Source organism: Epinephelus fuscoguttatus, linkage group LG6 (assembly GCF_011397635.1).
Source record: "Epinephelus fuscoguttatus linkage group LG6, E.fuscoguttatus.final_Chr_v1".
Lineage (NCBI taxonomy): Eukaryota > Metazoa > Chordata > Actinopteri > Perciformes > Serranidae > Epinephelus > Epinephelus fuscoguttatus.
The window spans coordinates 43,495,580-43,508,834 of record NC_064757.1 but is presented as its reverse complement, the minus strand read 5'-3'; the positions used below and the strand labels follow the sequence as shown (position 1 = coordinate 43,508,834).

The window sequence follows — 13,255 nt, the reverse complement described above, 5'->3', positions numbered from 1 at the left end:
CGGTGAAGGACGGGCCGACTTATGAGAGAATCGCCGAAGGACTGACCAGCCGCGGCTTCCCTCCCACGTCACTGTTTACGTCACACGCTGAGCTACACGTTTTGTTACTTGCTCACGCCCCCCATTGCCCCGAAAAAGGCACATTCTGTATAAACAAAAGTAGGTAGGCGGCATTTTGCTGCACTCCCCGATTTTGTTTTTATGCTGCCAATGCTGAAAATTTGCACAATTCCTGTCTAAAAAGGGCTAGTGATTCGAAACACATCTAAAACATGGATTAATAGTCACAGTCTTAAAAATCAGTTCTATTGTGACTCACAAGGTTTACAGACAAAATAAAAATGTTTGTAGTTTGTGTTTTTTCAGTTTTCCCCATAAATATAGCATGCTAGCTTTATTAGCATAAACCTATGAAATTTTACATTGCATAACTTAGCCTAGCACCTGGGTTACTGCATCCATCACCATGGAACAAACCAGAAAACAACTCATAGGAAAAGAATCAAAGTCCCAAACTTAAGATCATCTTTTGTCTGTGTGGACCACCTGAAATGTCCCCATAACCCACAGTGTCCCCACAAGCCAGTTAACCTCAAGTTGTCACTCACTCACTCACACACACACACACACACATACATACATACATACATACATACATACACACACACACACACACACACACACACACACACACACACACACACACACACAGAATACTAAAGACCTCGGACACCTGTTCATTTCCGATGGAGAAACTATTAATTTCCTGGTGAAGGAGATAGAGACGCAACGTCTCCGTCCGTCAGAGGGATCACATCATCTCTGCTTCCTGTTCAGAGTCGACAAGCACAGTGACCGTAGAAGGAAAACAACATGTATCACCAGTTTTCAGGCATCAGTGTCACTTTTAAGTCCTGATAAAATACCAAATGTCAGGCTGATGGAAAAGCTTTGAAATGGATCTGTTTTGATGAGCTGGAGGTTTTTACCTAAAATATGACGTCCATATATTCCACTTCTTCATAAATGAACGCCACTCTGGGGTTTTGGCCACGAGTGGCGCTACAGAGCAGAGGTGTGTGGACAGGCTCCAGGCCTCAGAGCATTTGCTTCCAGGCCAAAGGGAAACATACAATTTGGCAAAATATGGAAGGCTTTTTATTCAACTTTATTTATTTTATTTTACCTTGAACTTGTCACAGACTGTCTGTGCTGTATTTTCTTCATTACTTCCTGTCGCACCTCCTTCTGTATCAGTTTTTCCTTGAATTTGATACTCAGTATATACATGACATGTTTTTTTAATCATTCATATTTGGCTGGGTGGTGTGACGAACTCATTACACACGTGTACTTTTGCTTTACCTGGACTTTAAGGTCAGAGAAAGTTCAGAGGTTAAAGGGGACCTATTATGCTTTTCCTTAGTTGGTTTCTAATGTTTCCGATTTTAGTTTAGCAGTTTAACTTGTGATTTTTTTAGGCTAGAAAGTGATGCTAGTCTCTGTTACAGCCATTCCTCAGCTGCAAGGTACGTGCAGAGACTTAGTGTTGCAGAAGACCCAGAACAACTGACTGATCGGAGCAGGCTGGGGTTTTCCGTGAAGGGTGCATTAAGAGACGGCGCTAAAACAAAGTGTCTCAGACAGAAGCCCTTTTCGCACAGAGATCACACTATAGGGCTGCTATGAAGTCCCTTCTTTACACCCCCTTTGCATTTTTACATCATAATGCTACTGTGTAAGATTTTAGAGACCATGCCGGCATCGCAGAAGCAAAAGAGCTGTGATGACATGTAAAGCCCAGTTCAGACAAGTGATTCGCGTCGAGACAAAACCATTTTAAAATGTTGCAGAGAAAAGTTGCAGCGATGTGAACTGGCCGATCTGAGCTTGAGTCAAGCCGTACTGTCCGTACTCTGAGTTTATTTTGTGCATGTTTTCTGAGAGCCTGTGGCTACAGACGAAATGGAGCAGTACCACCAGAGATCATGGAGGCAGTGTAGTAGAGTTCAAACGAGATGATAAGGCCGTAGGAGATGACAAAGAAATTTAAATAATGACGGAACAAATCTGTAATAAAGTGAAAATAATTCTCTTTCCAGGTCGCAATTAGCCTGGTTCCAGACCATAGACCCCGCCCACTCAACTGAGTAGGCTTGCATCTCTGGTCTGGCATACTGCAATGAATTTGCGATTTATCTCGTCCAAACGATGGACGGACCAATGAAACAGATGCATCTATTTTCACATATAAAGGGTGACTGAATGAGCCTTAATACAGCATCAGAAGTCACCTGTCCTGCCCATGGTCCCATCCTGTCAGCGGTCCCTTTTACATAGGAATTGATTTGGCACTGTAACTGCCTCCACTTCTGGCTTAAAGGCAAAACAACTCTGACCCCATTCTGCAACTGTACCTTTTTATAAAGAACAGCGAGGCAGCACAACGGCACCAAATTCCCACCTTGAAGAGGGAGTGTAAGGGGGGCTCGAGAGTGAATACAGGAGTTCCAGCACAGACAGTGTGAGCAAAATAAGGAATGCATGTGAACATGTCCCAGTAAAAACCTTTAAGTATGGAACTGAAAATAAGCATAATCTGATACAGTGATACACCACCCCACCCTCCACACCCTCATATTCAAAATGTTACTACATGTATAAACAAATGCTTAATAATGGATCCTGAAGTGAAACTAAACAAGAGCTTAGTGCAAAGAAACAAGTTGTCATCAAGGTAAACAAACAGGTTTCAATTTTTTTTAGAAGGTTTACAAATATTTGAAGATGATAAAATAAGGGGAAAAGCAGTATTCATATTTATACGCTCACCGGCCACTTCATTAGGTACACCTGTTCAACTGCTTGTCAACGCAAATAGCTAATAAGCCAATCACGTGGCAGCAACTCAGTGCATTTAGTCATGTAGACATGGTGAAGACGAGCTGCTGAAGTTCAAACGGAGCATCAGAATGATGAAGAAAGGTGATTTGAGTGACTTTGAACGTGGCATGGTTGTTGGTGCCAGACGGGCTGCTCTGAGTATTTAAGAAACTTAAGGTTAGAAAAACGTTGCCTGGTCTGATGAGTCTGGATTTCTGCTGCCACATTCAGATGGTAGGGTCAGATTTTGGAAGCATGGATCCATCCTGCCTTGTATCAACGCTTCAGGCTGCTGCTGCTGGTGGTGTAATGGTGTGGGGGAGATTTTCTTAGTACCAACTGAGCATGGTTTAAACACCACAGCCTACCTGAGTATTGTTGCTGAGCGTGTCCATCCCTTTATGACCACAGTGTACCCATCTTCTGATGGCTACTTCCAGCAGGATAACGCACCATGTCACAAAGCTCACATCATCTCAAACATGACAATGAGTTCACTGTACTCCAATGGCCTCCACAGTCACCAGATCTCAGTCCAATAGAGCACCTTTGGGATGTGCTGGAACGGGAGATTCTCATCATGGATCACCTGTGTGATGTCATCATGTCAATATGGACCAAAATCTCTGAGGAATGTTTCCAGCACCTTGTTGAATCTGTGACACCAAGAATTAAAAAGGGGGTCCAACCTGGTACCAGCAAGGTGTACCTAATAAAGTGGCCTGTGAGTGTAAATAGAAACGGTGATAAAAATTATTTTCAAAAAGGTTTTAAAATATTTTTCAGTCAAGTGAAGTGCAGAGAAACGGATGAGTTTAGCGTGGCAGGCAGTCGCTTACACAGAGTGCGGAGTTTTAGTGGACAGAAACATGTTGTTGTGCGTTTAATGAGCATTTCTCTTCAGTGTATAAAGAAAATAAGTTTCTTTGTGCATGTTAATTTTATTTCCATAATATTTTAGAACCAGTAGTCTTACTTGGCTTCAGTCACCAACATCCAGGCCCTTCAGTGGCTGAAACTGGAAACTTAGTGGTCAGGTGATCGTCCACAAACAACTCTTAAAATAAAGTCTGCTTCCACAGTGACTGCTGTGATTTAAAAAAGTAGATTATGTCATTTACTCGCAGTGTAAAGAGTCTGGTTAGTCTCACTGCCTGGCCTATGATGGCGATGACACCAAGCTAAACACAACTGATGTTTGTATGAAGTCTGGGAGTTTACAGACGTCTTCTTTGCACAGCACAGGTTCAACAGCTGTGCATCTGCAACTGAATCAAACATACAACTGAAACCAAATTAATGTTAAACTGATGGTTTTATTTAAGAAGATTACTGCGATTTTACCCTTTAAAAACATCAGTAAACATGGGCTGTAATTTACACACCTTTATCATGTGTCAATATTCAGTCTGTCTGTGTCTTTGCTCCAATGAGAGAACCTCTTCTGATTAAGCTTGATTTTTATTTTTATTGCATTTTCATCTTCTGACTTGCTGCTGCAGGTTTTAATACAGCCATCATTTAATACAACAAATCATCAATGCTTTTTAATCAATAATTATTTGTAAACAACTTAAACTCATGGCAATATTTCAGGATTTGAGTCATCATTTTGGCAGATGCAGACTGACTTCTAATCACAAACTGTCTACATCAACACATCAGGTCCATTTTATCCTCCACAGCAGTAAAGTGCACTTTGAGTGTGTTTAAACACACAGGCATCGTCTTTACAACAGTTTACAATAAAGAAACAAACTAATATCTTTTTTTTTTTTTTTTTTACAGACTTCAGTTGAATTAAAGAGCACTGAGCTGCAGGTGAACTCTGCTTCACCTCCTCCACTCTTGGCAAAATGAGGTCTTTACTGCCCCTTGCTGGCACAACTGATGATGTGCTGTAAAACCATGACATCGACCCTGATGGACAGCAGCAAGAAAGTAAAACTGTTTTCAAGTAAAATCCGTCTTCTGCTTCAGATTTCCTCCACAATTTAAAATAAAAAAGTCGTGGCACTCTTCAGACAGCAACTCAGTTTGGCTTGAGTCCCAATACAGCCCTCCAGAGGAACAATACTTGAGGACATTTTCTACTGTATGTAGTTTGGTACAAAACACATTGGATGCTGTGATGATTATTTAAAGGAAAACTAAAAGTTGCTGAGTAAAGTCATACGTTTATTTAAAGGAGCAGTATGTGGAATTTAGTGGCGTCTAGCTGCAAGCTGAAACTTCTCCTGGTTGGAATTCCTTCAGTGTTCATTGTTCAGGAGGTTTTCACCAGGTGCTGAATTATCCACAGAGGTCTCTTCCTCTCTGAAACAAACAGACCTGCTGATTTAAACCAGCAGAAAACACTGAATAAAGCAGTTTGATGCTGAAATATGTGTTTCTCCACTGCTGTTTGGCTCATCAGCCTGTCTGCTAATGTGTGCTCATGTTTTTTTTTTTTTCTGACAGCTGAAGATCCAGATGCCAATATGTCCCCCTAAATCCTACACACTGAAGCTTTAAGGACTTGCGTTGGCAGATTTTATAATCGTTATATACTGTTAAATAGATCTGGTTCAGCACCAATGATCGAATGAGACAAAGCATCTTGCTAAGAGCAGTGATATAAATCTTGAAATTTTTAATTTCAATCACTCAACGTATCGCTAAGTGAAACAAGCCTAAAACTTACTGTAATCCACAAGACAACAAATTTTCTTAGCTTCTAAAAAGTGAACAGTTTGGACATACAATTTTGAGAAGAGCTAAATTTCAGCTCTTTTTTAAAAAGCCGCATGGAGGAGAAACCTGTTGACAAAGATTTCCCCCCCACGAATAAAAGGAACAATGTGTAACATGTAGGAGGAGTTAGAGGCATTATGCAGAGGATAACAGATTGCAACCAGCTTAAACGTCTCCTGGTTAAAATTCCTTTGGTGTTCAGGAGGTTTTTACCTGGAGCTAAATTATCCACTGAGGTCTCTTCCTCTCCAAAATAGACAGACCAGGTGATTAAAACTAGTAGAAACACTGGATAAAGCAGCTTTACGTTACAAATCGGTGTTTCACGTATGCTGTTCAGCATGTGAGAGACAGGCCGCTAGCCCAGCACCTGCTAATGTGTGCTCACTTTCTGTCTGATCTGCATCTTCAGGTGGATGGAATTATTCACAGAGGTCTCCCGCTCTCCAAAACAAACAAACAAACCCAGCACTTCAAACCAGTATAAACACTGAGTAAAACAGTTTCACATTTTTAAAAAAATCAGAGGCTGCTAACTATGGTGGCTGATGTGTAAAACTGAATGTTCCTCTCCCGGACCACTGTTTGGTTTGTCTGTTAAAGGCTGCTGTAGAAACATGTAGGTGCAGCGTGGTGATCTCCTCAGACAAGGACCCGCTTCCTATGTAGATAAAAACAACTCAATCTAAGCTAACAAAAACACAACAGTCCTTATTTCCAGGTGATTATATAGTACATACCTTTTTAAATTCCATTTCTGCCAATACATACCCTTACACCCTACACACTGAACATTTCAAACATTCAGGCAGGTGAATTAAAATCTATTATTTTCTTTTTCAGTAAACTCTCCAACAAAACAGATACTCTGTACCACTGAGTAAAGAGCTGCTGTGTGCTGCTCATAGTCGGCTAACAGGCGAGCACAGCACCGAAGCTCCAGCTGCTCCAGGCAGGATCTGCTGTGGACACCTGTGGGTGAACTGGGGAGCGTCCTGTAGAGAACAGTGTGACTGTATGAAAGTGAAAGCAGGGTGGTGGTGAGAGAGATGAATAAATACTGAATAAATAGACTTTAAAAGAAATTAACTGATGAGAGCCGACGGCAGACTGACTGCAGCTGAAATGTGAAAGCACACTGTACCAACTTCAGAGTTCAAACACTGAAGGCAGAGTTGGGTTTGAGGTAGAGCGTGGCGTGACTCCTGGTTTAAACACTGAAAAACGCTCAGGGAATAAACTCTCCTGTGCTCGCAGCCGGACGTGCACCGACGATGCCTTCAGGGAACCTCAGCATTGACGGCACAAAGCTGCTTTGAATTCATGGGTTCATTTCCCCTTGATTCCATGTGCAGGAGTCGTCCTTGATACTGCTCTGACCTCCGTGTGAGAGAAACTGATTCAGATCCGTTTCTCGTCACTGACTCACCTCAGAGGGAGTTTCCCTTTCAGTCCTTAAAACTCAACAATCACTTCCCCCCTCACAGGAAGAGGTTGATTTTGGCGGGGACGGCCTTACAGCCAGTAGTGGAGAAGTAATGGCCCTGGACGGGAGTGTAGGTCATGTCGCCCCCTACTGCCTCCACCACGTCACTGCGGCTGCAGCTGCCCCGCTGGCAGAGCTGCGAGTGGACACAGCGCTCCACGTGGCGTCGGCTCAGCGGCAGGAAGGGAACGAAGCAGGTGATGAGCTTCTGCTGGATGATGCTGGAGTGGAAGAAGCCGCCTGCAGAGAGAAGCTCACTTCAGTTTCCTTCATCAGACAGCGACGGAACAATAACTGAGCAAATGAGTTTGTTTGATCAACTGAACAAAGACGAGGAGCTGTTTTATCTCTGTGTGTCCAACATTAAGCTCATTATGGTGCTCCGCTGCAGCGCACTGACGAGGCTTTGAATCGTCTCAAAATATTATGCTGTTCTAATCAGTGAATACAGCTCTGAAACATTTCACACCAGTTCCAGTTCAGTGCTTGGACTCAAAATCAAATATTTAGTCAGAAAATGTTACAGAAGTCACAAAATACTGAAGCACTAGTTCCTCGAGTCCAAGGTGATGGCTTCTATTTGTTTATTTGGTTCAACACCCAGATATATTCAAATAATGTCACAAAGTAAGACAAAGCAACATTTTTTTTCAGAATTAAGATTCATTTCTGGGTCTATAAAGGAGCAGATCTCTCTGAACAGTCCTGATACAGAACTCACTAAATAGTCCATATTTGTTTTTATCTAATGCAGTGATGTTGTCAGGTACGTGTCCTGCAGCCCTGACGTATAAAAATCTGGAAGGACGCAGTAAACTCTATCGGTGTGTCCCAGGGACGCACTATTATCTTCTCTGGCGTCACTTTACTTTTACTTCTTTTGAAAGTATTTCTCGTGTCACAGAAACCACCGAGCTTTTGGTCCAGTGATCCACACAAATCTGACACCTGCCCAACCAACCCGCCTGTCGCCGTCCCCAATGCCCTAAAAGCTTGGTGTGCCGCTGCTTTGTTACAATTGGTGGGGCGACAGGGAGTCCCTCAGGGATCGATGCTGGGCAATAGCATTACATTATTAGGTTCAGAAAATGCACGAGAATTCACGATTACATACATCGCCACGTCTGTGGTGACAGCAGATGCTGCATCCACTCACGTCAACCATGACACACTGTTTTTTTCCTCTGGTAATGCTACACTGTGATAATGTGATACTGATCGATACTGTACCAACTCATGTCGAGGATGACCCGATGATGTTTTACTGTCCAGGGGACGCGCCAAGTTAAAAAAAATATATATATATATACTTTTTAGCAATTCTATCATACGTCAAGGCAATATCCTATTTCTTTCATAGTCTCAATGAGTGAAAGGAAAACAAAAACTCTTGTGAGAAAGACAGAGTATAAACAGATTTTGAAAAATGTTGAAACGTTAAATTCATACAGTGAAGAGACAGCATCTCATATTTTGCATAGATTATCCATAGAAATTCTATCTCTATGGGATTATCACATCTGACAGTAATATATCACATTCATTTGATACTGGTAAAGATGATTTTGGTGCTCAAGATGAGACATTTGTACAATGTTTTGTACAGACAGTATTAGGGCTGTACCCAAATACTCGGATATTCAAATATTCGTTTCTATGGGTAGGTATTCGTTATGAAAATTTGGTATTCAATATTCGTTTTTTTTATTTACTTTTTTTTTTTTTTTTTCTTTTTTTTGGTGCTAAATGTAGTCTTTTTGTTGTTGGTAAATGTAGGTTATCAATAAAAATCAAAACTTTTAAATTGCATTGTTAAAAATGTGAAAATATAGTATATCCTACCAACAGAGCTTGTGCGCACGGCACGCTTGAGCGCATCCGTCTGAGGCTGTGGATCAATGCCAAGTTTTACCACTTTATCACTATTCCCTCTAACTTGTAGCTGTTTTTTCGTTATAAAATTCGTTATAAATTCTGCTGAAGGTCTGAATGTTAAAAAATGGTATTCGGGACAGCCCTAGACTGTATATAAAGACACAAATACAGTCTGTGGTTAAGTTTTCAGATTCTAAATTTTAATTTCTTTTAAATTTTCAGATACACTGTCAACACAGGCTACATGAATGTAACCATAATGAGACCCGTATAACATCAAACATGAGTTTAACACTACTAATTTATTAACACATTTTATTCGGGGCCTCAAATGACCATCTGGGGATCACTGTTTATCTATCTACTTTGTGAATGTACATAATTACACACACTACTTAAATAGCTTTCTCAGAAATCTGAAAAAGAGGACAGAGCTTAGTGCACACTGTACATCGCCGAATAAGACGTACCACTCACTGCAACATAAACACAAATGAAACCAATGAGTGATCAATGATATTTTCTCCTCACTGGCAGGAGAACACCTGCTGAGGCGCTGAGTAACCTGCTGAGCATTTAAAAGACAAAAGACACTCACTTGTTGTGCTGTTGTAAACCGTCCGAGCGATGGCTTCCTGCAGGTCGGCCAACTTGATCTCCTCTCTGTCCCGTCCTTCCTGCCGGCTCTCCAGAGCCATTTTGTTAATCACCTCCTCTCCGGTGGTGCTGCGGGGGAAACACACAAAACACAGTCAGGAGGCTTTTTATGTCAGGGCCCCTGTCTCAGATCAGAGCACACTTGACCCCTAAGTTTGATTAATGGGAACACTGTGTATCGTGCCTTTACAAATGAACCTGGGCACGACACATCGATCTGTGCCAGTGTTCACTTGATAAGGTGGTCTCCGGTACGGTTCGCATCAGGTGTGAAAAGGAAGTGTACCAAATCACAAACTCCAAAAATAAGCTATGCCCTGTTGGAAGTCATAAGTTCGTTTTTTCATACCAACTGAACACTGACACTGTGCCATGTTTTGGCCTCAGATAAACCTTCAAACTCGCAAATCTGTTACTCAAACTGGGAGTGTGTGCGTGTGTGTGTATACCCAATGAAGACGTAGATGGCCTTGCGGTAGTTGGTGCGAAACACAACGTGGGAGGGACCCAGGAAGGGCTCCAAGACATCTATGAGACCCGGAGGCATCTTCTCCATCTCGTCAAAAAAGAAGACGGAGCGAGCGCACTCCGTCAGGTTCCCCTGCACCCAGCTCTTCAACTCCTCCTGCAAACCAGAGGAGGGACATTCAGTCCTGACAGCAGCTAAAAAAGCTGCAAGTAATCAGCAAATTTCCATTCTGCCCACCATTGTTTTCTTACACAAATTTTATCCCCACACACATTTGATCTGTTCTTTGTCTCTTAATAGATTTAGTCATGACTTCTGCCATAATCCAGATCACCCTACACAGTGATCCCTCACTTACCCTGTACTCCTTGACCCGCTCAGGTAAGGGGAAGTGCAGCGTGGGAACAAACTGGTGGACGTACGGGCTGCTCATCGCCGAGCCGTAGAGATGATTTCCCAGCATGGAGCTGACGAGCGTCTTTCCTGTCCCCGAGGAGCCGTGGAAGGACAGCACCAGTGGCCGCTCGGGGCTTTTATTCTGAAGAAACTTTGCCACCTCTTCCGACACGATTTCCTGAGCCAGATGTTGTCCGTAAACATTCTTGTAGAGGTCCCACTCCAGGTCTGGTTGTCAGGAAGTAAAGACACCTGAGATGTTAATGACCACTCACTGTATCTGACAGCTTACTGTATCTCCTAACGTGAGCCCCTTGTACACCAACATGGTCCAGGAACTAAGAAGCAACAAGGAATAAACAAAACTGTACTGTCCCCAGCACGTGGACTTTTGGAGCCAGGCCCTGTGGCTGAACTTAATCTAGACTCTGGTTCCTTAAAAATATCCTTAAGGCTCCTGCAGTAGAAACAAAGTATTAGATGGATTTGGTTTTCGTTTTAGTGCTAATGCTCTAGCATCAGCTGTCTTTCTGGGCTCTGACACAGAAATCATACAATTTAACAAAAGATTCTGTACATTATACATTCAAACATCACACTATGTACAAAAAAGGAAGAAAACCACATATCAAATGTTAAACACTTCACATAAAATCCACAAACAAGATTTAATAAGTTACATCATTCTCTTTGATTTACTGTTCGTATAGTTAAATGCATTAGGTTTATGAATCTTTTCAATATTCCCAAACAAAATATTGCAATGCTATACTGTATAGACTCTTTCCCTCCCTCCCTTATTAAGAACTCTTTTAATACTTTCTTTAAAGTGGCTCTGGTATTTATATGGTAGTTTCTAACTCAATTAAATAATCCAAAAAGACCCTCTCTGAGCTAAAAATATCTTGGACTTTGCTGCTTTGATTTGTACCCCATTTGATGATCTGAGGATACAGTACTAGATGGCTGGAGTCACCTTATATGTCATGCATTTGTATGCATATGTATCTGCAACCATGTGTTTATGTTCGCATGCTTACAGGTATACATGTGTTGAAGTGTATATGTTGGTGTAGGTGTATGAATATGTTTATGTTTTATGAGTATCACTTTTGTTTTGTATTTTCTGAACCTGCTTTCAGCTCGAAGTGCTCTACAAACTTATTACTATTTATGTTTAATAATTTAAAACAATATTACCCATGTTTGGTTGACTTTTTTGTATCTTAGATGTCAATATAAGCCTCAAAAATACAGTGGTAATGGCCTCTAGTCTCTTTTTATTACTATAGAGAAAGTTGTACATTCTACTTTATAAAATAACTATACCAATTAAACAATTTGCCTAATTACATTACATTACCTAAATTAAATTAAATTAATTGGGGGTTTTTTTTTGGTCACATTTTAAAGTGAATAATTAAAGAGTTGCCCCACAGTGCGGAGCCTGCAACTTGCAAAACTATGGTCAGTTACAAATCAGCTGACGTTATGTTATCTCCAATGTTTACCGTCAATATCAGAGAAGACTTCCGGTGTTTTGCTAGTTAGCATCACGGCTAACTGACGTTAGCAAAGCACTGATGATAGTAACAGTACTAACTATCTCTTCGTGAACACTCAAGACTAAAGTGCCAGACAGTTAACACTTTCTGCACACGAACAAAATATATCACATATGTCTAAGTTTACTAATCAAGCTACCTTTTTAAGACTTTTGAGCCTAGCTAGCAGGCTAACAAGCAGCAGCGCCAGATAGATAACGTTAGCTAGCCTCGACAGCACATCTGTGGTCTTACCTCTGATATTCGGCTTAAAGTCGCAGTCACAGCTGTCTGATATGCTGCAGTAGAGTTTCTGAAAGACGCCACAAACCGGACTACACAGATATAAAAGCAGCACAGACAGGATGGCCAACATTTTGGCTGCCTGCTGGCAGACAGAAAACCCGAATGGACCTTCTACGAAACACCACCGGGCAGTTTGTAGTTTTTCTACTTCCAGGAAGGCGTCCGGTGACACGTAACCAAGTGACAGAACGGACTACATTCCCCAGAGTGCATCTGGCATGGGGCGTCGTCTGTGGGACACGTTGGAGGATCATAGTCCAGCAAGCACAGAGGTGATCACAACATCTGGGAAAATCCAAAGTGTTTTTTTTTTTTATTTATTTTTATTTTATTTGTCGCTGAAACGTTAAATGCATTATTTTATTAGAAATATATTCAAATCAAAATGTATTTAATTATACCAGATAATTTTGGAAAACATTTAAGAATAGAAACGTTGTTGTAATATCAAACAAAACAGTTTTATTAGTAAATAATCCTGCAGATGAACTTTCAGACACCCGATTAGACATTTATTTTCGCATAACTGTAATTTATAAAGAAAGTACATCAAAAAGAATATCATAGAAAATATTATTTATACAGTAGAGGGTGCCATTAATGCAGAAATGGTTTATGAAGAGGCCACAGTGCAGTTGAGTTTACTTTTTTAGTATTATTTTTTAGTGTTTATTTCAACTTATTTTGTTTAATTTAATTTAATTTGTTATTTTATTTTATTAATTTTATTTTCTATAATTCTATTTTATTTCATTTCTTTTGCACAACAGTAGTAGAAATCCAGCTTTTTAGTGACAGCAAACCAACCACTTAAGATATATTTGATTTCATTAAGCGAGAACAAGTCAGTAGTCTTTAGTGTAATAGGCTTACTGTGTACTCTTCCACAGATACATTTGTGATCAC

At 40.9% G+C, this 13,255-nt stretch overlaps 2 protein-coding genes across 2 annotated transcripts in view; one reads left to right on the top strand and one right to left on the bottom strand.

Moving 5' to 3' along the window:
• Positions 1-13,255, top strand: part of ptrh1 (peptidyl-tRNA hydrolase 1 homolog) — a 177,349-nt gene that overhangs the window by 43,377 nt on the left and 120,717 nt on the right. The gene's annotated exons all lie outside the window — the stretch shown is intronic.
• Positions 4,180-12,482, bottom strand: tor2a (torsin family 2, member A). The gene is made up of 5 exons (XM_049579614.1): positions 12,299-12,482; positions 10,462-10,727; positions 10,084-10,259; positions 9,576-9,703; positions 4,180-7,342 (listed from the first exon to the last, which is right to left on the bottom strand). Exons 1-5 carry the CDS (start codon positions 12,417-12,419, stop codon positions 7,098-7,100), a joined length of 936 nt encoding a protein of 311 aa, XP_049435571.1. The 5' UTR covers positions 12,420-12,482; the 3' UTR covers positions 4,180-7,097.

Excerpts from the sequence above, each read along its gene's own strand:
- tor2a (XM_049579614.1), bottom strand. The coding sequence starts at position 12,419 with ATGTTGGCCATCCTGTCTGTGCTGCTTTTATATCTGTGTAGTCCGGTT. Across the intron at positions 10,728-12,298 it reads CTTTAAGCCGAATATCAGAG|ACCTGGAGTGGGACCTCTAC; the intron begins GTAAGACCACAG and ends CCTGACAACCAG. Across the intron at positions 10,260-10,461 it reads AGCGGGTCAAGGAGTACAGG|GAGGAGTTGAAGAGCTGGGT; the intron begins GTAAGTGAGGGA and ends TCTGGTTTGCAG.